At 42.8% G+C, this 25,254-nt stretch overlaps 1 protein-coding gene across 1 annotated transcript in view; it reads right to left on the bottom strand.

The window, feature by feature from the left end:
* Nucleotides 1-25,254, bottom strand: part of LOC121606000 (inactive N-acetylated-alpha-linked acidic dipeptidase-like protein 2) — a 472,539-nt gene that overhangs the window by 62,301 nt on the left and 384,984 nt on the right. The window contains exon 14 of the mRNA XM_041936153.1: nt 10,969-11,058. Coding sequence (XP_041792087.1) covers nt 10,969-11,058 — 90 coding nt within the window. The remainder of the gene's footprint in view (nt 1-10,968; nt 11,059-25,254) is intronic.

The raw sequence follows: 25,254 nt of genomic DNA, 5'->3' as shown, positions 1-25,254 counted from the left end.
CTGCTCATGGACATTAAAGCTTCTTCTCTATTCATAACCAGCACTCTCTCTTACAGTTAATGAAAAAGCATAAACATGATGATTAGACAGGAATAGTTTCCTATTCAGCTAAGAGACAAGGCAAAACTTCCCGTCAATGCTCTTTGTCACAAAGCCAAAGAATGTTTGCCAACCATTATAACCGAGATATAATGAAAGCATGATACAGCCGTATAACATACATCTATACATACATCAAACCCTGCTCCAGGTGGCTATGGTGGGATATAGACCATTCACTGGCTGACATAGTGGCTGAGTGTTGTGCTTTCGAGAGCTACGCTGCTCTTCCTGTCAGCTCTGGCATACCAAAACGCTGCACTTCAGTTGTGCCGGCATGGGAATGTAACCACAGACGCCAGATTTTAAAACACTATTCTGTGACAGAAGTGCAGAGATTTTCCCGGTGGTGAGAGGCTTAAACAGCATTGTGTGAACTTATTTGGCTTGCATCTAACAGATATCAATTTATATGTAAAAATCCCACACTCCAGCTGGAATGGTGACAAATATGGTTAAAGTGGTTTCATGGAGCAGGAGACATTGATTTTACTTTCCAAGGACTCAGCAATGGAAGGTGAAAAGTATTTCTGCTGAAAACTGTTCAAATTCAGTGTTACCTTTTATCCAACAGAATATACTGAATGGCCACTGTTACATCCCAGAAGCTGGCCGGTCAAGTGGTTAACACGGTGGTTACTAAGACTGATAGTGTAGCAGCCCTTGGTTCTCTGCATGAAACACATTCATAGATGTTGACCCTCGAAATTGTTTGTTTGGTATTGATCTCTAGGGGCAGTCAGAGGGGCCACAGTGTCTAAGGAGACCCCTCAGGCCTGACAGGCAACAGAGGTAAATCCAATCTACCTTGGTTTTCTCTCCTCCTTTAATGTGACACAAGCTATTGCTAACAAATAACCTTGTCGAGTTGCCTATTTGCTAAATGGCGAAATATGTTGAATGAAGAACAACGGCATGCTCTATGTGATGTTTTCCCCCTCACATTTCATAACATGCACATCCTATGTCTTCCTATGCTGAGGAATTTGCTCTTTTGAAGCGGCTAGGAGTGAATGTCAGGGGTGTCTAATGACATGGAGGGGGAGCACGGTACTGCAGAGCATTGCACAAACTATCAGTGGGGAGTTAAGAGCAAAGTTACAGTCTGCTGAGTTTTGGGGGCTGCTCTTTGACGGATCAGAGGACATCACGAAAACCACCTTGAACTTGACTCCACTGTAAGAGAATGGATGCACTTATAGCAAGCATTTACTATCTGGACATGGCTTGTGCAATATTTGTAGTTGTACAATAAGGGTAATATAATTGACAAATAATGTAAACCTCAAGAAATCTATTTGCTGTAAGCAGTTATAGATAAGTTAAGAATGCATCCAAAGCATAGGAAAGAAACTATAATGTCTCTTTCAGTGACAGAGGTGATGCTCATGGTGCACAGTTCCTGGCGGCAGCTCTGACAAACAAAATGATCTAGACAAGTTAAATAAGCGGACAGTTGAGAAACTGCAACTGCCATGTTTTTCTAACAGCCAGATCAGTACTAGATTTTGACAGTTTTCATGTTCAGTCTGGTTTTAGAGCTGGCATTTTTGAGAGTTTTGAATTATATAATTGGAGCTCTTTACAAAAAGTAACACTCAACTTTTGTTGATTGAACTTTTGAACAATAGATTAGAAGTGTTCAAAAATATTGGATCCCATCAGAAATCAATCAATGGAACACTTACCCAAATCCAGCATGCATAAATCACATAAAACAAACTAAACAAAAAAATTCAGCAGGTACAAACAAATAGGCCCAGAGATAATCAGACCCTACTAAAAAAGGAACGGCAGAACACCTAAACTGGCAGCAGCGTGATGCAATACAAATTACAGAGCAGCTGATAGCAAATCTGAGTATGAGACATATTGAAACACAGATCTGAGATCTGCAGCAATATGAGCCTTGTGTGACTTTAGAATATAATTTGGACCCATCTGGGGTCCCAGGTTGGGTCTCAGTTATGAGAACCAAGTGCAGCCTTAAAAATCTCTGTTGCAGATCCTACAAACAATCCATTTAGTTGGACTTAATGACTCTGGTCTCTACTGGTTTATCTTAAAACCTGCACCTTGTAGAAAAAAAAGTAAAGTAAATAAAATCTGCCTTTCTATGGATTTATAAAAGGGGTCTTAAAAAGTCAGTTAGGTCTGCACTGTTTACCCAGTATTAGCTGAAATTAGCCTCACTTTTTAGATGATATCACTTTATACTTTTTACTCTTGTTTAAATTTACGAGTTGAACATCTTTCATAAATTAGTGTCCAGAAGTTCTAAACTTTACTGATCATGTCTGTCGGCATTTGTGTTCTTTGAGAGTGATGAGTAATCGAGGTAAAGGATTCACGGAGCTCAATAAAGAAGACAGATGAGACTGATGAACTGAAGATAAAATGTGTGTAAATATCACTCATATGCTTCTTCTTCCAATCATGCATCTGATACATCTCCACCCAGCATACAGTACGTCTCTCATTAGTCTCTTGTCCTTTCTGTTATTTTTGTTCCTCCTTTGCAATTTCATTCTTTTCAACCTCTCCTCCTTTTCCTTTCTGTATCTGGCTCTTAACACTTCTTTATTTGCCTCTCTCTCTCTCTCTCTCTCTCTCTCTCTCTCTCTCTTTCCTTTGGTTAAATTGTCCATTCCTCAGTTTCCCTCTTCATTTCCAGTCCTGTTTATACCAATCACTCTCTCTCTCTCGATGGATCTGGGGTATTTAGTCTTCATTTCCATCACTTCATCTATACTTGCAGGCTTATATGCTACTTTGTCATTCTCCATCTGTCCCTGTGTCCATTTCTGAGTCTGTTTGCTCTATTACCATCTACCCTTGCTGTCTCCTATGCTTCCCTTTGTGCTTCCCTCAAAGACAAGGACATGGAGTCAGTTTCAATGATACATGTAAATTGCTTGTAAATATAGTCATACTCTTAGGATGAGAAAATACCTGTCGAAAAATAATGTCCTGAAGCAGAATATGTCTTTTGTCCTCGAGTCTTTTAGTCCGCAGTGCTGTTCTACAGCAGTGATGGTCTGCCCATGTGTTTTCATGGCAAAACTTTTGTTTTGAGGGTATCAATGGCAACATTAAGGATCTGACTGACCATGGACATGCTCCCTGTGAAGCAGCTGGGAATTAAGCAGAGGAGTCACTGCGGCTACAGCGAACATAGGAAAAACTGTAGCCACCATTAAAGTAAATGTCTGTGCATGACGTGCTTCAAACAGCGTCTGAAACCCCCTCCTAAAACAGTTCAAGTCAAAATTGAGGAATCTGTGACCAACATTTTCAATCCAAGAAGCACCTCCAACTCCTGCAGTGATTGGTCAGGTGTGCAGGGGGGAGGAATTATGCAGGTTTTGACTTCCCTCCCAAGCTTTCGTTTTTTTTATTCTTCACACAACTATTTCTGTTGTTTTTTAATACGCGCAGCCAAATGCAACATCATTAACGCATTTCAGGAGAGCATGCCCGAAAGTGTATGCTGTTATTCAGATTTGTACAGTTCATTGGGTCTCCTCCCACACCTTTGAGCATGGGTATTTAGAACACTCACTCCGTTAGACATGTTTGTAGGACAGTTTCAGAACACCTGGAGGAAAACCTGTGCTGTGTAAGTCCTGCAGCATGTTGGACTCCAGTTGGTGAATAAAGAAATAATGCAGGCTTGCTCTAATGAAACTGAATTCTTTAATGAATCTGTAAAAAAATATAACAACCTAAGTGACAAAGCAGGCGATTGCCTTCCTGCCTTCCTGTATTGTGACTTACTGATATTGTATGTGGGTAATGTTGATTCCATAAGCTTGGGACATGTCATCATCTTCACTTGCAAGGAACTTTACATTCAGGCATACTGCCTGCGTTCCACATACACTCCTGATTCTGATGTGTATACCCAGCAGTGTGCAGCAGGGACCAGCGCATGCCAGAGCTATCCGTCGTTCGCTGGCTTGATCAATGCCAGCCTCGCCTTGCCAAGTCAGGGGAAGCCGACTCGAACACAACGTCATGCATAAAAAATTAGCTACACAGAGAGCACTGCCCACTGAGAGACAGTTAGTGAGGCCAAGGGAGCTAGGGAGACAAGAGGAGAGCGAGGAAAAGAGAAACAGAGATGAAGAGAGATGCCTGCTGTTGCCACCTGCCACCCTGAACCCTCCCAACCGAGCTGCGTCCAAAACCGCACTTGACAAATGAGTACAGGGACGCAGCGCCTAGGCATAGTCCCTGAGCTACAACACTAACAATGCACATACACTACTCCAGGGAGAGCGAGGGGATGGGTGTTTGTGTGTGTGTGGGAGAGACAGAGAGAGAAAGAGAGAGGAGGCGATGGGAGAAAGAGGAGAACACACTGGCAAAGACTAAGGCTGGGTAGTAAGAAAAGAAAATTAAGTAAGAAAACAGTAGAGGACAATTTTCCACAGCCATAAAAGATTTAACTCATTTTCAAATCATATTCTAAATCATTAAAAAGGGCAACAATGAACATCCGCACCGCATTTGCATAAGGTACTCTGCATTGTCTGTGTTTCCATGGTACAAGGTGAGCAGAATGTCCAGTTGTATTCCAGACTGCACGTCAGACACATCTCGCAGCTAATGTTCTCACGCTTACTGTGACATCACTGACTGAAATGTCAGGCCTGAATTGGCTTGATAAAATTTACTTGCCAAACTGCACGAGTGGAATAGAGCCCTCAAACCCACAGGACTGCCTCCTGTGGGTTTGAGGGGTGATCAGATGAGTCAAATATATAACTGAATACATAAATAATGTCAAAGCTGGTTAAATATTTAAATGGAATGTAAAAAATATAAAGGCTTACGCTTCCCTCTAGCCTCCACTCACTTGTACATCTCTCTCCTTTATCTGAAATCAGTTAAGAAAACAAATGAAAATCTAATGAATTTTGGTCAAATTGGATCAACATCTTACACCCTTTAATTTTTTTTTGGATCAAAGTTTAATGAAATTGAGCTCTGAAATGAGGAGAAAACATTTTTTCACTGGAAGCTAATATGTCTGGCCCCTGAATGGAGAGTAGGTTTGGGTCACTTTTTTGCTTGGAGCAGAGAGCAGTACAACATCAGCTTTCTGCTCACTGGTCCTCTGTAGCTCTCTGTAGCAACACTCATGCTATAGTTGACTTTGTTCCATCCTGTCATTACTTTCAGTTTGTAAGTGCCACCTAGTAGTTTTCCTGTAAGCACAATCAAGGTCTTTGTTATCTTAATTGTTCTAGTGTTCAACTGAAACTCAATCCAGTATGATGGCATGAGGAAAAAATTACCTTGAGCAAAACGGTGCATTTTCCAACATCTGCTGTAGCTTTTCAAATGAGTGACATTATGTGGATTCACAGGTTCATGCAGCTTGTTTAACAGACGACTGTTTCTCAAGTGAAACGAGTGACTATATTTCACACAAAAAGCATCACTTTGGTACTTGTGATATGGTTGCAAAGATGAAAACACTCTTTATCCTCTGTCGACTTATATTTGTGCCTTTTTATCTCACATAAATCTTTATGAGGTGAATATATTAAACAGTGGAACCTATATGGAGCAGGGGGCTACACTATACGTGCGTATGTTTTCTCCCTCCATGTCTCCCCTGTGGAGGGAGTTGTTGTTGATAAGTAGTGAGACAGCCTGACATTTCAGAACATATATTCACACACACACACAAAAGAGGTCACACACGCTCACACTTACACTCTCACACACACACACACTCACAAAGGCTTTCTCCCTTTCTTTACCTCCTCCCAATTGGAATATTTAGCATGGCGAGTGAACAACATCACTGCTACCTCCCACTTGCCCTTCATCGTGACACGTTGTGTCACCGTACTCTCGGCCTTGTGTTTTTATGTAACTGTCATTCTGCGCCCCCCTCTCTCTCTCTCTCTCTCTCCCAAACATTTTACAAGCTACACAGATAACATCTGGCGCTCTGCCTGCCCAAACAACATGCCTGTTCTCCTCTGCCCACCATGGCTGCAACCTTTTTCATAGACGCTTAAGAATTTCCCTCAGAGCTTTTACACTGATGACAGGACACATCTCTGTAAATAAGCACACTCCTCAGCTAACACGATGAATATGACAAGGAATGTATTACGAAACTCGTATTATGTCTGGCTAATATAGTAATTAATGCAGCTGTGTGTACAGACGTCACATTTCTGCTCCTGTTTTGTTGCGAGCATTAAGGAGAACTCACTTGTTTATCATTCTTAAAACCACATTACGCTTGGTTACCTCGTGTTATTCCAAGCATAGCTCCACCCAACTTCAGCCTGAGTGGAGATCAAATCAAGCAGAATAACTGCAAATGCCTGCGCATGGTCTTTTAAGAGAGAGCGTGGAAACCCAATGCCGCTGTCCATGGTGCTGAAAGATTTCAGCATAACTAAAGTGCAACACACGGCAGCCTTGTCACGTAGCAACAGTGCAGAAGCCAGGATGTGCTTATCTGGAGAAAGAATGTAACAAGAGGTAGTCTTACATGTAGTAGCTGCAGCAAACAAACATCTAGACATTTAAGAATGAAAATTAATGACTACTACTAATAAAAAAAAAAATCTGATCAGTAAAGAATGACACTCAAAGAAGTGATGACCTTTTCAGTGTGCTGTAAAGCGCTGACATAGAGGAATCCTATCTGAAACAAGCCATGAAACCTCTTAATCTAAGATGGCTCCATGTGGATCACGGATTCATTTCACCTCCACTAGGACGACCCTCAGCCCCGTTTCTCTCTTCCCTCTGTGGCTCGTGAGGCTCTGCAACTAAATAAGGCAAAACGCGTTCTGACAGGGAAGCAGCTTTGCTGCAGTAACTGTGCTCGGTGCTTTATCTTTGTTGCCGGAGGAGCATGTCAGTCAGTCAGGGCACATTACATCTAAACACTCATCTCAGTTATTGTGGTCTACATGTGAAATGACGTGTAAAATGTCAGCATTGAACTGTCTTATTTCTTATATTTACAAGTACACTATAACCTTAGAACCATCCACAGTATTATGCACACGGGAAAATGTTATGGGAGATTGTTCAGCTACCATTGGGATGAGGTCCCTCTCAAAGTGTCCTCCTTTGGCCTTAGTGAGTGAATGACATCACCACCAGGAGTTGCCCTTAGTTTTCCTTCCCTGAAAAGCGAGTCTGCTCTTGAATGAAGGGAAGTATCTATGCTAGTGCTGTACAGAAGAAGCACATTGACTAGAACTCTCTACTGCTCTGTGGCACACACGAAAAAAAGACTTATTGAATGAAACACCATTGCTTTCGTTGCAGAAGCATCATGAACCAGAATCAGAATCAGCTTCATTGGCCAAGTATGTGTGCACATACAAAGAATCTGACCTGAATTTGACTCGGGTTTAATCATTGCACTCGATGTTCTTTTTGGCGGTTTGACCCAGTTGAATTAGCAGTGGTTGTGATTATGTAATCACCCCATCAAAAATCACACTCCTCCGACTCATAACTCAGAGTCACACACTCCTCAGTGTAATCGGTATCTCTGATATCCAAATGTCTAGAAATGTTCTTAGAGAAAACACAACCTTATACTCCACTCCTTTTACAGTTTTCCTCTGTATCTGTGTAGTTGTCTGTACATCTATGGGTACACAGCAAATTAACAGGAAATACTAATAGGTAATGCCAAACGTTTAATGGAGCCTCACAAGCAGGGCTTAAGTTGTAGCCCACAGCATAACTCACTGAATCCATGGCAAGTCTTGTTTACATTCCCCAAAGCATTATGGGAACTGAGAGCATCACAAGCCAAACAAATAGAAGTTTTGAGGAGGGGCGCAGTTGTCAGACTCTGAAGCCCCATGCCAGACCAAACAAACTGAGTTCTAACTCAAATCAACAGATTTTTAAATGATACTTTAAGACTGGGAGAATCTTTTGATGAAAGCAAAGCACAGCTACATTGTTTGAATACAATCTGTGTCTTGGACGAAGTGTCCTGGTGTGTATAACTCACCCAGTGAAGGAATCCTCGACTCACTCTGTGATTCTGACTGACAGTGCTGTGGCACAGAAGACTGTTAGCCAGCAGACATGCCCCTGACTATACTGACTGTATTCCCAACAAGCCACACAGGAGTTGTGGGGATCTGAGAGGCCTCTCTTCTCATTTTTTTTTTACATACACGCCACATATCCTTAGACTGATTGATGGGACTCGTTTCTGTAATGGCACTGTCTGTGGATGCTGACAGATACATTTGTCAAAAGAGACATCTTGGCATATCGGCGTTGGGGTCTGATCACACACGTTGTTGCAAGTAGGACTAGATTCAAGCATGACTTGGGTAAAGAGGCATCTACAAGTTATATATCACTACTGGTCCTCCTCAGGTACCCTCTGATCTCTGCCCCAGCTGCAAGAGCTCTGTTAGGTAGCAGTGGTCACGCAGTGTATTTGGCTGTTGTTTGTTAGGAACAAAGGAGGAAATTGGTTGACGTTTTTATAGAGTCAATAAGTCTGCGGAGTGAGGGGGTCAGGGTGGTTGGGTGGTTCACAAAATGTAGGACTTGGGTCCATGTTTGTTTCCTGTTTTCTGCTGATAGTTAGTGTTGGTTTCCTTTAACCATGACCACGATCGTTTCCTAATCTGGTAGTAATCAGCCTCTTAGCCAAGAAATCACGTCAAGGTCGCCTGCACAGTGGACATAAAGCCATACAATGATGATACCGTGAACACACACACACAGACACACACACAAACACACACACACACACACACACACACACACACACACACACACACACACACACACACAGAGGGTTACTGACTCGGTCAAACACTGACTGGTTGGACGGTTGTTCAGATACCATCTTAATGCAGCCTTAACCTTGGAGAAAGTTATATATACATACACAAACTGTGTGACACTCATTTACAGGGTTCCCACACACTTTAACCAATGAATTTTTAAAACCTTCCCACAACTTTTCCATAGTCTTTGACCCTATTTCCTTAACTTTTTTAAGTAATTTAAAATAGTCTATGCAGCGATCACAGGATGCAGTAATGAGGTACTTGCTCCACCTGCCCTGCATCCACAATCTGGATGTGCAGGTCGATCTTTGGAGCTGGAGAGCTGTGTTCAGGCATAATTACATAACTAGCCTGCCTGGACACCAATAGGGTGCAACTCAAAATGTGGAGAGGTACACACACTTTGGAAACATTCTGAACAATAGCTAAAGCAATGGAGATTCAAAGAAATTAAACCATTTCATAACACAGGAGGACGAGTTGGGCCGACCATATGTAAATAGCATCTGCTACAGTACATTCACAGCCGCGCTTGGGAGCACTTTTATACATTTGAAGTCGCACTCTGGATGACGCGTGCATCAAACAGGCATACACAGCAGACAGAATGCTACCGGAGTCCAGATACACAGATGGCGCCCTGTTCAGCAGAAGAAGAGCTTCGTTCGTGCTAACGTGTCATCCTCTCTCCTACACATCCTGCTCACATCTGTCCTCTCCTCCACTCTGTGCAATATTGAACAAAGTTTCCTGTGTGTGTTGAAAATACACAGTAGCAGGTTGAGCTAGTTTGTGAGTTTTGGGACTGTAGTTGTCCTGCCAGGGCAGTACTTGTAAACTAAGTGTAATTTCACACATTTAAGGAGCCAAGGTAAGAACACACCAAAATGAAGTGTGATCATTTAGAGCTGGGCCTCCATAGAAGATGATGAAAATGTCACTGTGTCTTATGTAATTTGTAAACTGTGTCAGCTATCCCACAGTGGAGCTGGTGACATTTACAGTATAAGCAACAAGATTTCCTCATAACAGTGAGGGTTGTTTTAAAAAGCCACAATGTGAGATACAAATCGTAAAAGAAGCAGATGGTGGTAATACACGTTTTTTTTCCCCCCATACTAATTTTGAAAATTTATCGTAATCACAGTTGAAAAATGTGCAGCCCTGAGTGAAATGGCTCAAGATCTCTGTAGCTCTCTCCTCAGAGGCAGGACTTTCTTCATCACTGACAGTGAAGACAGCAGAGACTGTTCCTGCACAGTCAGCTTCATCTCCAGTGAATATCAGCAAATACTACCAGGCTTTGACTGATGCAGCTAAAATATATGGTGACTTTTTTTAATGTTTGATTTTGCTAATGAGCCTGCTAATTTCATCTGCTACACAAGCTGAGTGACTGACAGCAGCTGGATTTATGGTTGCCTAGAAACAGCAAATGTGATTATGCCTGTGCAGGGGTCTCAAAATAAAAGTGAGCGGTTTGTGAGCCTAAGTGGACACTGTAATTGAGAAAGCTGCCATGAAGCTTTCTGGGGTTACTGAAGATGGAAATGTTGCTGGTGTTTTGGTTGATATGAAGAAAATGTTTTGGTTCCTTAAAGTGAATTAAGTAAAGCATTAATTACTTAAATCATCTGATTTAATATTTTAATTATCCAGGCATAATATCAGTGGTTTTTTCCATCTCCCAGAACTGAAATGTTTCAGTCAGTCAGTGGCTCGTAAAATATGTTATGGGTACAATTTGTAAAATGCAGAAAAACTCGATTAAGGCAGTATTTTTGTGACTTTTAAGAGGGAACATAATGATGAAAATGATCAATGGCAGGCGTAAAGTGACAAAAAAAAAAAGAATAATTCTGATCAAGAAAAGTGACTTTAATGGAAGTGAATACCAACCCTGTGTATTGTACTCATGTAATTTGAATTGAGTATACGACAGCATCTGAGGCTTAATATTGTTAGAGTGTTTTATCACTTGGGAGACGTGACTGCTGCTGTGATTCAGAGGTTTTACTGGTAGAAGTAGGATAAATTATGGTATTCTTACCTTAGCAATGGTCTCATGGAACTTGAAAAGAGGATCCAGGGTCTCTGGTAGCTCAGCAGAAAACTGGGCCTCTGACAGGAAACTGGTGGCCTGAGGTGAGAGAGACAAGAAGCAACAGTATGTTTTAATCCCTGCCTGCTGCCTTTTCAACTCAAATCATTATCTCGTTCAGAAACCTTTATGTTCTGGTGGGTCCACAATGAGCCCCGAGTCCAAGTCAAAATGAAACAAAAGCTTGCCCCTTGTTTCCTCCTCGCTTTTCTTATCTTTCCTATTCCGGTTTGTTCTATTCTCCTATAAGACAGGAAAAGAGCGGAGTGACCTGTCAAGCTTTTGACAGGAAACAACATTAAATGCTCTCTAGGCCACCGAGCCGCCAGGACGTTTTGTGCTGCTGTCGAATGCACACAAATACAGTGTACATGTGCACGCACGCACAAACAGACAGACACACACACACAGCAGAGTTCCGGATGTTGACACAAAGTCATGTAACCATGCCTGCACACACCCCAAAACTACCTCATTGTCACCTCAGGAAACTTTGTAATGTCCCAGAAACAAAGCATCTCTCACTGTGACTTCAAAGTCGTGTTGCAGCCTTGGTAGAGGATTTCTTTAAGGAGTCAAATAAAGTAGCACACAGATAATAATATCAAAGGTTCAAACACTCAGTTTAAGTAATATCTGACACCTCCAATGTATCTTTGTAGTTTCAGACACACTGTATGGTAACATTCTCATCCTGCATGGTTGGCCCGGAGGAACCAGATAATAGTGTTTTTAATACATGTATTTGTTGTACATATTCCTCTAATGCGTGCAGTGTCTGCTTTATGTTTAGCACTTTTACTTTCTAAAAAAAAACCATCATGCAAGACAAATTATGTAAAGGACAGTGAAAGTTTTTGCTCATTCATTTATTATTCAAATGATTTAGTCATCATCAAATTATCAGTGATAATAATCTTCATTGTTATTTACGCTTCTTTGTTAAATGATATCTGACTGAGTGAATATAGGCCAAACACAAACTGCACACATTAAAAGCAAAATGTACAATCAGCTTGTGTATCAAAAATGTCAAAACACAATAATATGGCAATTCATTTTCTAATTATAGACTAATGTTATCAGTATTTGCAGGAGATGCTGATGAGAAAAGAAAAGCTGTGCCATTGAAATGTAACTGGAAGAAGTTTTTCATCCACAGATAACAGTGAATAAATCAAATCTGTACTGCTGACATGATGTCATTGCTATTGACAGCATTGATGTTGAAGCTAGCCGGTTACCCCAAGTTATAGCTGGTCCCCAGGGCATTTCAAAGGACTGGCTACGTTGGATTATCAAAATGGTAACGTTAAAACTCAAATTAGCTGACGCCTCATAAGGTATAACCAGCGCCATTAAGAGACAGAATGAATCCTTACCCTCTCTCTACATCACATCGCTGGGTGTAACATACTCACTAACTGTCGTTTTAACACGCGTTTTAAAATGTAAACAATAACACAATAACAATAAATAACACGCCATCTAAAAATGTTGGTATTTGACAACATGGGAATAAGATTCAACAAGCAATTGACTCTGATTGGTTGTTTTTGTTCAGGCATGGTGGATTCTTACGAATGCCATTAGGAGTGCGAGGAGGAGCTAGCAGATTATCTGTCAGGATATTTCGGCAAAAATGTCAAAAAGTTTTTCATATAGATATGTATTCAAGAAATCTGGAAGTTGCAAGTTGGTCTCAAAAGCTTAAAACTCTCCCTCTCCCATATCTGCACATCGCAGCTTGGTAATATGTCATATTTTATTATTTAACTTCTGTCTGGTAGATAAAAAAGATGATCAGTGAAATTGGAACAAATAAAGTTACCCTGAAAGCCATGAATGTTGCTATAAATGCATGACATCAGTTAGTGCACCCTATAGAAATATAGATGTCACCACATTTAGAACATACAGCGTGTGTTGTGCATTTGCTGGCTGGAAACAAACACAGCTGAGCCCTCTGAGAATTGAGTATGAACTAAGCAGAGCTCTGATTACAGGGTGTTTTGCATTATGTTGCACAGAAATTGATCCTCAAAAGTTTGTGACTCAGTAAACAAGCTGTGTGTGCAGCTTTCAGGTTACTGGGAGAAAAAAAACTTGCAATTTAGAGGAAATTGTTTAATGCCTCAGCCAGGAAAAGCAGATAAAATGTGGGATGCACCTAACCAACAATCTCAGTCAATATGGCAGCCGCAGTGTGGGCACATATGGGGAGTAGAGGTTTTACTTAATAATTCACATATTTATGCATTCCAAGACAGCACAAGCAGAAAGTTTTATGAAGCCTTTTTGTGTGCTGCCTCTGAATAAATATGTGAATTATTGAGCGCAACAGCTGCCTCAAAATATGCCCCTGTTGTGGATGTCAAGCTGAATATGTGCAGCGTTCCCCAAAAAGAGGCCTCACCATCTACAGAAGAATTCAACTCAAACACATGGTTCCATCTGTGGTGCGCGCTCACAAACCACGGCTTCAAGTGCTATTTGAACCCAAGAGATTTCTGCAACTGCCAGCCTCTGTGGTCAAGCTGTTTCAGTGCAAATACTTGTAGTGATGAGTGATTTAAAATCAAGACCACAATGAGGAACACAAAATGTGGTTAAAAGATGAGTGGTGGGCCCTTCTTCACACTTTTTTTTTAAATTACTGAAGCTGAATGTATTTAATATTTGGATAAAGGTGATGTGACCAAATTACGTCAAAAGTATAAAGATTTCAACTTCTAAGAGCTGGAATATTCATTTATCTTACAAAATGGACAGTCAACCCAAGGAACATGATTGTTGAAATCGTTAGAAACAGAAGAACGTCAGCTAATCCAGTGGTGACTTCAGGACTTTGGATCTATATAGGCAGTTGATATTGGACAAGGTAGAAGTATTTTGAGATGGCTTGTTAAAACAACAGCCAAAAAACAGGAGGATGTTTCCTCCTCTCAAAAGTCACTGTGTGCCTGTATATTAGTGTTAAAGATCAGGGAAGCTGAAAAGCACAGAAGGAACAGGATTCAGAACAGAAGTTGCATCAGCTCTAACATCGTGTTATTTAAAGCCGTTAGAAATGAAGATTTTTTAGAATAATGTCAGTGAAGATATTTTCACCGACAGTGTGAATGTGGTTTACTTTCACTTCATTCGTGGTGTCATTTTTCAGACCCAAAAATCCACTGTACACTACTTGCTCTGCAGCAAATATACACAGCTAGCAACTAGCTGGAGAAAATAGTGGAGCATTTAGCAGCGAAAGACTCAGATATTTCTCTCAGGAGTTGGTGGAGACCAAAAACAGAGCTAAAAGAGAGACCAACAAGATATTTCTCTCAGGAGTTGGTGGAGACCAAAAACAGAGCTAAAAGAGAGTAAATATGGCACGAACATTCGCTACCCGCACACAAACATGACTCCAAATAAACGATAATATTGCTCCAAAGCTACTGGATGTGTAACTAACAGCAGTTTTTTTTACTGCTGCTCCCAAGTGGCCAAACAAACAAACAAACAAACAGTTATTGCAGGTTTAAAGCACTGCTTATTCAGAGTTTTTACCATGCACACACTACACATCGGACATAGGCCATGCCCCAACAGTGTGGAAAATTAGCCTTTGGATTAGCAAAGAGATTTTAAAAATGCTGAAAAGTTGAGTGGTGGGTGCCACTGGCAACGCTGTGGCAGCAAAAGAATGCATGTCAGTGCACCCCCACCACCTCCGCCCTGCAGGTCTAAGAATGGACAGCTGAATTCAAAGCATGGACTTCACCAAAGTTCACAGCGGCCGTCTCACTACAAACAAAACCGAGGTTGTCAAAACAGGTGCTGTAAACGCATTAAAATCCCATGCACAGTGACACTACATGCTACCAGTGGAAAAAAAACATAAATGCTACATGCAAAAATATTGCTAAATGGAAGCACACACACACACACACACACACACACACACTTACATAATGGACATAAAGACTCCACAGCATCCACCTGCACTCAGTATGGCACAGTGCCATTAGCCATGGATATGTGGTGCTAAGCAGCAGGCCAAATCAAGCACTCTGCTCTGTACTTCACAGGGCCAGGATGAAGGGTTTTGGAGAGCTAAAGCTTTAAAACAAAGAGAGAGATAGCCAGGATCAAAGATACCAGAGTTCCATTCACTTTGTACTTAGAGCCCTTTGTAGCGCTTATCTGGCTCTCATTTCATCTTTCTCAGTACAGACCTTCTCTGTGCCTTGATATTAGGCTTGTGCTTTCTTCTGCTTCCTCTCCTTTTCTCTTGCTGGGCATTTTAATCAGCATTTGACAAAAATGCTATCATGGATGTGACTTGATGAATGATCAAATTTAATAGCTGAATGAAAATGGCCATTTTTGAAAACATCACAAAACAGCTCCCAATGACAACATTTATGTGCTAGGAATGGTGTATATCAATGAGGGGTTAGAGAATGAACTAGAGGGCGCAGTGTCCAGCCTGATGACTGCGCCTCCACACATTTCGAGTTTACTGCATTAATGATCTTTCGGGATCTGTTCAGCATTGTTGAGTGATATTTAATGAGAGTATATAGGGTCAAATACTTTACATTTAGCATGCTGGCTCAGTGCTTAGTGATGTAGAACTCTCTGTGTGGTTAAATGCATCTTGGCCAGCGTGTGCTGAGATGATGATGAGGATGATGGTGGATGGGTGAATCTGCTGCAAAAATAAACAGTTCGATCACATTGGCAGTTGTGGGTGGAGGTGTTCTTTGAGAAATGTTAATTGATAGCCAAATTGCCAGAGGTGACCACACATTCTGTTGGCTCCATCTTTGTTCATAACTGCTCTTGCATTGCGTGCTGCTTGCAATTAATTGCATCTTATCTTAGCATCTGTTGTTGCCTCTTCCTCTTTTTGAATGATACACTTGACTCTTGTGTTCTGGTCAATGCCTCCGTAGCCACGGGACCAACACAGAGAGACTAAGAAAAGTTTATTTCCTTTACCTTTCCTGTCGAAGGAGCGACGTGGGCCCAGTAGGCCCATCACCCGCAGGAGGAATCAGAAGGGGCCGATGCGGTGGGATTTGGGTGGCAGTCGTGGGCGGGGGCCCCGACGGCCCAATCCCTGGACTCAGAATCTGGCAATGGGGACATAGAATGTCACCTCACTGGGGGGGATGGAGCCCGAGCTACTGCAGGAGGTTGAGTGGTACCGGCTAGAGATAGTCGGGCTCACCTCCACGCACAGTCTGGGTTCTGGAACCCAACTCCTTGAGAGAGGCTGGACTCTCTTCTACTCTGGAGTTGCCCGCGGTGAGAGGCGGTGGGCTGGTGTGGGCTTGCTTATAGCTCCCCACCTTAGCCGCCATGTGTTGGAGTTTTCCCCGGTGAACGAGAGGGTCGCTGCCATTGTTGTCCATTGTTCTACCGGGGGACTTCAATGCTCACGTGGGCAGTGACAGTGCGTGATTGGGAGGAACGGCCTCCCCGATCTGAACCCGAGCGGTGTTCTGTTATTGGACTTCTGTGCTAGTCACAGTTTGTCCATAACGAACACCATGTTCAAGCATAAGGGTGTTCATCAGTGCATGTGGCACCAGGACACTCTAGGCCGGAGGTCAATGATCGACTTTGTGGTCATGTCATCTGACCTTCGGCCGTATGTCTTGGGTACTCGGGTAGAGAGGGGCTGAGCTGTTAACTGATCACCACCTGGTGGTGAGTTGGATCCGCTGGCGGAGGAGGAAGCTGGACAGACTTGGCAGGCCCAAACGGTTAGTGAGGGTCTGTTGGGAACGTCTGGCGGAACCCTCTGTCAGAGGGTTTTTTCAACTCGCACCTCCGGGAGAGCTTTGACCAGATCCCGAGGGAGGTTGGAGACATTGAGTCCGAATGGACCGTGTTCTCCACCTCCATTGTTGAGGTCTCTGGTGCCTGTCGTGGCGGCAATCCCCGAACCCGGTGGTGGACACCGCAAGCTGAAGAAGGAGTCCTATCGAGCGTGGTTGGTTTGTGCGACTCCTGAGGCAGCTGACAGGTACCGGCAGGCCAAGCGTGCTGCAGCCTGGGCAGTTGTGGAAGCAAAAACTCGGGTATGGGAAAAGTTCGGGGAGGCTATGGAGGAGGATTATCGGTCGGCCTCAAGGATATTCTGGCAAACCGTTCGGCGCCTCAGAAGGGGGAAGCAGTACCCTGCCAACACTGTTTACAGTGGAGGTGGGGAGCTGTTGACTTCGACTGGGGATATTGTCGGGCGGTGGAAAGAATACTTTGAGGATCTCCTCAATCCCATTGCCACGCCTTCCGTAGAGGGAGCAGGGGCTGGTGACCCAGAGGATGGCTCATCCATTACTCAGGCTGAGGTCACCGAGGTAGTTCGAAAGCTCCTCGGTGGCAAGGCACCAGGGGTGGATGAGATCCGCCCTGAGTACCTCAAGTCTCTGGATGTTGTGGGGCTGTCTTGGCTGACACGCCTCTGCAACATCGCGTGGCAGTTTGGGACAGTGCCCCTGGACTGGCAGACCGGGATGGTGGTCCCTCTAAGGGGGACCGGAGGGTGTGCTCCAACTATAGGGGGATCACACTCCTCAGCCTTCCTGGTAAAGTCTATTCCAGGGTACTGGAGAGGAGAATTTGGCCGATAGTCGAACCTTGGATTCAGGAGGAACAATTTTTCAGTTTTCGTCCTGGTCGTGGAACACTGGGCCAGCTCTATACCGTCCGCAGGGTGCTCGAGGGTTCATGGGAGTTTGCCCAACCAGTCCACGTGTGTTTTGTGGATTTGGAGAATGCATTCGACCGTGTCCCTCGTGGCATTCTGTCGGAGGTGCTTCGGGAGTATGGAGTCCGGGGCCCTCTAGTACGGGCCGTCCGGTCTCTGTATGACCAGAGCAGGAGCTTGGTTCGCATTGCCGGCAGTAAGTCAGACCTGTTTCCAGTGCATGTTGGACTCCGGCAGGGCTGCCCTTTGTCACCGGTTATGTTCGTTATTTTTATGGACAAAATTTCTAGGCGCAGCCAAGGGCCGGAGGGAGTCTGGTTTGGGAACCACAGGATTTCATCTCTGCTTTTTGCGGATGATGTTGTCCTGTTGGCTTCTTCGAACCAGGACCTCCAGCATGTGTTGGGGCGGTTTGCAGCCGAGTGCGAAGCGGCTGGGATGAGAATCAGCACCTCCAAGTCCGAGGCCATGGTTCTTTACCGGAAAAGGGTGGCTTGACCCCTCCGGGTTGGAGGAGAGATCCTGCTTCAAGTGGAGGAGTTTAAGTATCTTGGGGTCTTGTTCACGAGTGAGGGAAGGATGGAGCGTGAGATTGACAGGCGGATCGGTGCGGCAGCTGCAGTAATGCGGTCGTTGTACCGGTCCGTTGTGGTGAAGAAGGAGCTGAGCCGAAAGGCAAAGCTCTCGATTTACCGGTCAATCTACGTTCCTACCCTCACCTATGGTCATGAACTTTGCGTCATGACCGCAAGAACAAGATCTCGGATACAAGCGGCTGAAATGAGTTTCCTCCGCAGGGTGGCGGGGCGCTCCCTTAGAGATATGGTTAGGAGCTCTGTCACTCGGGAGGAGCTCAGAGTAGACCTGCTGCTCCTCCACGTCGAGAGGAGCCAGCTGAGGTGGCTCAGGCATCTTTACCGGATGCCTCCTGGTCTTCCTGGGAGGGTGTTCCGGGCATGTCCCACCGGGAAGAGGCCCCGGGGAAGACCCAGGACACGCTGGAGGGACTATGTCACTCGGCTGGCCTGGGAACGCCTTGGGGTCCTCTCGGAAGAGCTGGAGGAAGTGTCTGGGGAGAGGGAAGTCTGGGCTTTCCTGCTTAGACTGCTGCCCCCGCGACCCGGCCCCGGATAAGGGGAAGAAAATGGATGGATGGATGGAGCTTTGGCCAGCCCCGTGCTTTGACCTCATACTGTTAGATTGTGCTTCATATATGAACATTACAATATACTGTAAAGAGATTTAGTCATGATATTTTTTCTGTAAATGCAAAAGAAGACACACACACACACACAGAGAGAGAGAGAGAGAGAGAGAGGACGTTCAGTCAATGGTAGCCTCACTGATGCATGTTAGCGTTAAAGTGCGTCTTGAGCAAGAAGGACAATGACAATAGTTTTAGAGCCCTTTGTAAAGTGAACATTAAAGTGTAGCAAACATGTTCCATTCATGCATACAATGAACATAAACTGTTATCCTGCATTGATATTAACTTCTAACTGCATCACCCACTGACTGCGGGATCTTTGGTTCAAGCCTGTATACTGACATTCATCCACCCCTGCCAGCTATACTGGTGCTGTCCTTTAGCCGACCGCTGACCTCAATTTACATAGCACGGTCTTTTTATCTCTGTCTCAAAGAGCCATCTTCACAGCCTTGTATATATCCAATAATGTGGAGTGTTTGGAGTGCTGTCTAATGGGCAGAGATCAGTATTGTTGGATGACATTCCATAGTTGTTAGTCTGGAAATCATTTGTGTGACAAAATCTTTCTTTTGGGACCAAATGCAGTTCTAAATGATACCTCATCAACTACAAATATGAGTGAGGAAGCACAGAAAGCATTATGAAACAAAGAAAATGCTCAGTGTAATTTTTCACTCTAAGACTGTCATGTAAAATCCCTCCTGAAGAGGTTGCAGTGTTCTCAGATCTCTCTGCTAGAGTCTCTTGGCTGCATCTGGAGAGAACTAACTGATCAGTGTCTTGGATGGGAAGAAACTGGACTACAGAGGTCATATTGGCGAACAATGTGAGAGTCCATACTTTAAAATGTCTGAAAACACAGGCCTACATGCGTAGTAACCTGTTCACATGCTATATAGTTAGTTATATGCTTATATTTATTTGCTTATGTTAATTTACCATCCTGGTAATGTTTTTGTTAGGACAACTAATGGGAGAAAATGCCTCAGCTTTCATCAGTTTCTGTGGTTGCCGGCATTATTGCATTAATGTGTTGGGTAGAAGTGCACATATAATGAGATTGAAGACAAACAATAGACAACACACACCTGATACACCACATACATTATCCAATCTATGGCATTTCATTAACTAACTGTCATCTTCACATTAGGAGCTCTTTTAAGGGCTAAAATGTTTTGTGATGATGATAACTTTTATCTTTACCAGGCCATAGTCTTTATTGTAGGGGCAAAATCTTAGAAAACGCCAAAAATCTGAGAATTTTCTTGGATTTTTGTCACTGGGATGAACTTTTTGTACTAGAAAGCTTTATGAATACGACCCCAGCAGATTAAATAGGTAAATAACCTTCTTTGTGTTGCATTTGATTTGTCCCCCATGTCCTAGCTTGGCTGTCTCTACTTTTTCAATCATGGCTTTGTGCACAGTCTCCACAGGGGTAGTTTCTGTGATTAAGGAGAGCCTGGAGAGTCTGTTTAAGATCAGGCGATATAATGGCTCTTACCAATTTATTGCATAGATTAGGTTTCCTTTTATATACCAAGAATGGAGAGTCTGTAAAATGTTGGGTCAGGACTGGATCCGTGTCCAGGATTTCAGCATTGTGTTCTGAACAGTGGGCCTAATGTGTGTGGTGCAGTACAAATACAAATACTGAGTGCTGATACCTTTCAGCGATCGGGGTCGTATTCTTTCCTGAAAGGAGTCATGGATGACGTCATGTTTCCTGAGTGAACTTACTCACTGTGTCTGATCTGTGTCAGTCACCGTCTCCATGTTTACCACCCCAGATCTACATTTAAACAAAGCCATCTTAGCAATGTCATCAACACACAAAACAGAACAGCCTGTTTGTAGGGGGGCAATCATCATCACAGTCATTGTTAGGGTGTGTTTACACCTTAACCTTTTGGTGCATGTTAAATGAAGTCTGGTCTGTTTTCTTGTTTGGTCTGGTTATCTTACGCTGATGAAAAGACCTAGCGGCCTCACTGAGACTGCTTACAAGTTTGACATTGCATAGAGCAGGGGCGTTGATTTTCCAGCAGGTTTTCAGCCAAACTTTGACCCAAACCGGTTAGTCTCCATAGCACACATCTGACAGGAATGTGGTATAGACAGGGGTCAAAGTTATGGCAAAAACAACTTTTCTGTGGGAAACATTGTTGGAAAAGTTAATTTTGTGTTCTTAAGAGTCATGCAAGTCAACTCGTAACCAGTTTCTAAAGCTAATACCAGAGAGATGGTGATCGACTTCGGGAGGAAGAAGACGCCTTCACAGCCACTACAGATCAAAGGGGAGGGGGTACACTTTATTTTTTACACACTGCCATTTGCTGTAGATATTCTTTTTTGTGCAATACTTTTTCATTACTACTGTTTGCTATTTTGCTATTTTATTATTACGTATATATTTTTTTTACTGCTCGGCTAATTTGATATTTTATTATGTATAGTTTGTTCTTTATAGTCTTATTTCACAATGTTTCACTTATTTCACTGTGTGTAATGCTGCTGCTGCACTGCAATTTCCCAGCTTGGGATAAATAAAGTATATCTATCCATCCATCTATCTAATATGGTGATTATTGACACTCCTGTGTGCTTCATAGCATCCTCATTAGCTGCTTTGTATAATTATATGATGCACTTCATTCGGTGCCCTCTTTTGTGCCAACTATTTACCTTAACTGTAGGTACTGTATTACATACTGGACTACATTTTGATCCCATTTTATTTAAAATCTTCATATATCTCTCTTCCCACCCCAGATTCATGCTCAAATCATGATTCATACCATGCTTGACCTCTGGGGAGAAAAGACAAGAAACTCATAAAAACTCCCTGATATCTGATCTGATCTTTTACTGTCCAAAATGAAAAGCCTGATTGGACCACTAAATGCTAATGTATACCTAATGCAACTTTCCCTCCTCTTGAAGTGATTTATTACTCAGGCATTACAATTATCCTTATTCCTTGAATAAAGTGCTACAAGTGCACCTTGAAAAGACTTGTTTATTTTATCCACTCTAAACTCTCACACCATTAAATCTCACCTAAAAGACTGAAAAACACCCTTTGAGTGATTCTTTTGACAAAGCGATGCTAGCAGTGGCTGAAAGCATTAATGTATTGTTTATAGGCTAGACAGTAGCTCCATAGAGAGCCGCTGTGACAACTGATAAAAGTAAGAGCTAAGAGAACAAGGAGGTGACGACACTTCAAAACCAGCATGAAAGAAAGCCACAGCACTATTCTTCACAGTATAGACGACAATACTTGAAACAACATACTTCTCTGGAAAGGACACACATGTATATTTAAAGGTGTAATTTGACAGAAGATGGCAGAAAGTGGTGAGGATTTTCAAATCAAAGGTTGAATTTTTTTTTTTTATTTCAGACCAGATAAGGTCTTATTTAGATTCCTTAAAATGAATGCACATTTCTTGCACATTTGTAAAGGAGTATTTGGTCACCGCTGTCCAAATGTGTATATTCGTTCTGGTTTTTCATGTTTGAGCCAGGCCTCTTATTTCCTATGAAGGTAAAGCTTAATTGACCCTTCACGAAGCCCTGCCTGCCTTAGTTACTGTTGCTATGCCTGCCAAGTTTTCCATTCTTGCACAACACATGAAGAGTTTACAGCGATGACGGTGGCAGACTTATTAGCTCTTCTCATTTCTCTATTTTGGGCCTCCTCATCTCCTCTGCCCTCCTTCCTGTGACCTGCAAATTTCATGTGTTCATTTTGTATTCAGAAGCTGTTTCAAATTTAGGATGACCAAATGGGTGATCAAACTTTCTGCTATTCAGTGCTTGTGTAGCTCCTCATCAGGTGCTGTTCTAACTTCCTTAAAGACATTTCACCTTGATATTACTTGTGTTTTTGTCATTAAATACAGGCTACATCCACTTCAATGCTGCAGTCATGACATGATGTTCACAAGTGCAAACAGCTGCTAACATCACTTTATCAACAAGAACATTCGCTTGCATTCAGCACTAATTTGCTTTATTTCATGTTGTCATGTATTAGTCAGTTGCCCATTAGGCTCTGTAGCCTGCAAAGTCCTGTGATGACATTTGCAATTAAGGCTGTAGGCTACATTTGATCAGTTTCACTTATTTCTATCAGGGACTGATGATGAGATGCTCACCCTTGCCAGGCCGAGGGCTGAAAATGATCACCTGTGTACAGGCAAAAGGCACACAGCCAAAAAAGCCTGGGAGTGAGTAACTCTAAGTCCTGCATGATTCTGTAGTCTGTGACTGTTGCTTTCGACATATGCTATTAACGTTCAGTGCAACCTTAAGATGTTTCTGTGGGTCATTATGTTGACAGATGCTGCAGCTGATGCCACTGCCATAGGGTGGACACACTATAGCTGTCTTCACTGAGAAATGGATTATCAATCATGTCATTTATATTGTATGTATAGATAGATAGATAGATAGATAGATAGATAGATAGGAAAAATACAGACATGAGTGTGTTTGTATAGAATATATATCACTCGATCATTTTGTTAAATACATGTTGCCTCGACTCTCTCTTTCACCACCTCTGTTCACATCTCAGGTGGGAGGGACTTAGATATGAGGAGAGAAGGCAAGGAAAGGAATGAAGGATATAATGCTAAAATACTGAGGCTAAATATACGGAAATTTTCAAACAGTGTGCCTCATTTTTACAAGAGATAAGGCTTTGAGGATATGAAGAATAAGCCATGAGTTTGGCAAATGTAATGGTATCTAATGCATGTTTGGCTTCAGTTGCTGGAGTGTGAACTTTCTCAAAACAACGAGCAGAACTGAGCTGCTGTCATTACTCTAAATTCTGATGCAGTTGCATCTTAGCTCACCGACTGACATATCCTCAGAAAGATCTGATAGAGTCAAGGATTCAATACTTTCTTCAGAAGATAATCCTTTGGACAATTTGTTAAAAGAATTTTGCAACTGGATATTGGACTTCCTCACAAACAGACCACAGACAGTTCAGACTGGAGCCTGCCAGGCCTGTGTGTTCCCATGACCGCTATCCTCACATGAAGAAAAGTCTGTTGAGAGGTTTTGGATGACACCACCAGATTTAAACAATGGTGGGACTTCATATTGAGAGGAACTCAACAATCTTACATAGTGGTGCACACAAAACAACCTCAACTACACCAAGGAGTTGATCATTGATTTGAGGAAAAAGGAGGCAAACCCCTGTCTACATCAGTGGAGCTGAGGCAGAGCAGGTGAACAGTTTTAGGTTCCTGGGAATCAGCATCACAGAGATCCTTTCATGGACATCAAACATCTCCACCCTGGTGAAGAAAGCTACTTCTCTAGGAAACTTAAGAGGGCAAAATTCCTATAGCCAGTTCTGGCTCTACCGAAGAGCAATAGAACGCGTACTGACTGGAAACATTACAAACTGGCGAGGGTTGTGCACGACCCGGGACAGGAGGGCTCAGCAGTGGGGCATTAAAACCAACCAGAACATCACTGGTACCATCTACCAAGCCTCAGTGATATCAGTGAGGTGAGAGCTCAGACGGTATTAAAAGACAAAGCCCAGCCCAGCCACAGCCTGTTCACCCTGCTGCCATCCGCCAATCGATACAGAAGTATCCACTGATTTACCCCCAGACTGCAGAGCAGCTTCTTTCCTCAGGCTGGAGACTCCTCACCTCATCCTCTGCACTACCCCATAATAAGTGACATGGAACTTTACACTGACACACTGCACATACTCTCTGGCTGTACAGATGTATAGATGTAACTGTACGTATAATTTTATTTTATTTCTATTATAGGTGTTTCTGACTGATTTTAATTTAAATGTTTGCAAACATATTGTGTGTGTTTAGCATGAAGGGGCTATATCTTAAATTTTATTGTGAAACCCTGTGTTGTAAAATGACAGTGATAATAAATCTTGATACCTTGATGTGAATCATATGTGGGGATGGTGGAAACTGACACATACTGTACAGGCCAGCAGCCACAAACTCAAACACATGAGAGAGAGGAGACACAGAGAGTGAATGAGAGGCTGGAAAGGGAGACCGAACCAAGAACAGAAGTAGGGGAAGAGGGATAAAACAAAAAGAATGAATAAAGAAACTGAAAATCCTTGAGAGTGTTGGAGGTTAATGTGGTGAGTTCATGTGAAATAAACACCCAGACAGTCATACACTTTTATCGCTCCAGGAAAAACAAAACGAGTGTGAAGCAGAGAAAGGAGCTGCGCTGTCAAGCTTAGTTCCACCTCAGTTGGATTGTCATTGATTTTTTCCTTCTTCTTCAGTCCCTC

The sequence above is a fragment of the Chelmon rostratus genome, chromosome 4 (genome assembly GCF_017976325.1).
Source record: "Chelmon rostratus isolate fCheRos1 chromosome 4, fCheRos1.pri, whole genome shotgun sequence".
In the NCBI taxonomy this organism is placed as follows: domain Eukaryota; kingdom Metazoa; phylum Chordata; class Actinopteri; order Chaetodontiformes; family Chaetodontidae; genus Chelmon; species Chelmon rostratus.
The sequence above is the reverse complement of the archived record's forward strand: the minus strand, read 5'-3'. Positions and strand labels throughout refer to the sequence as shown.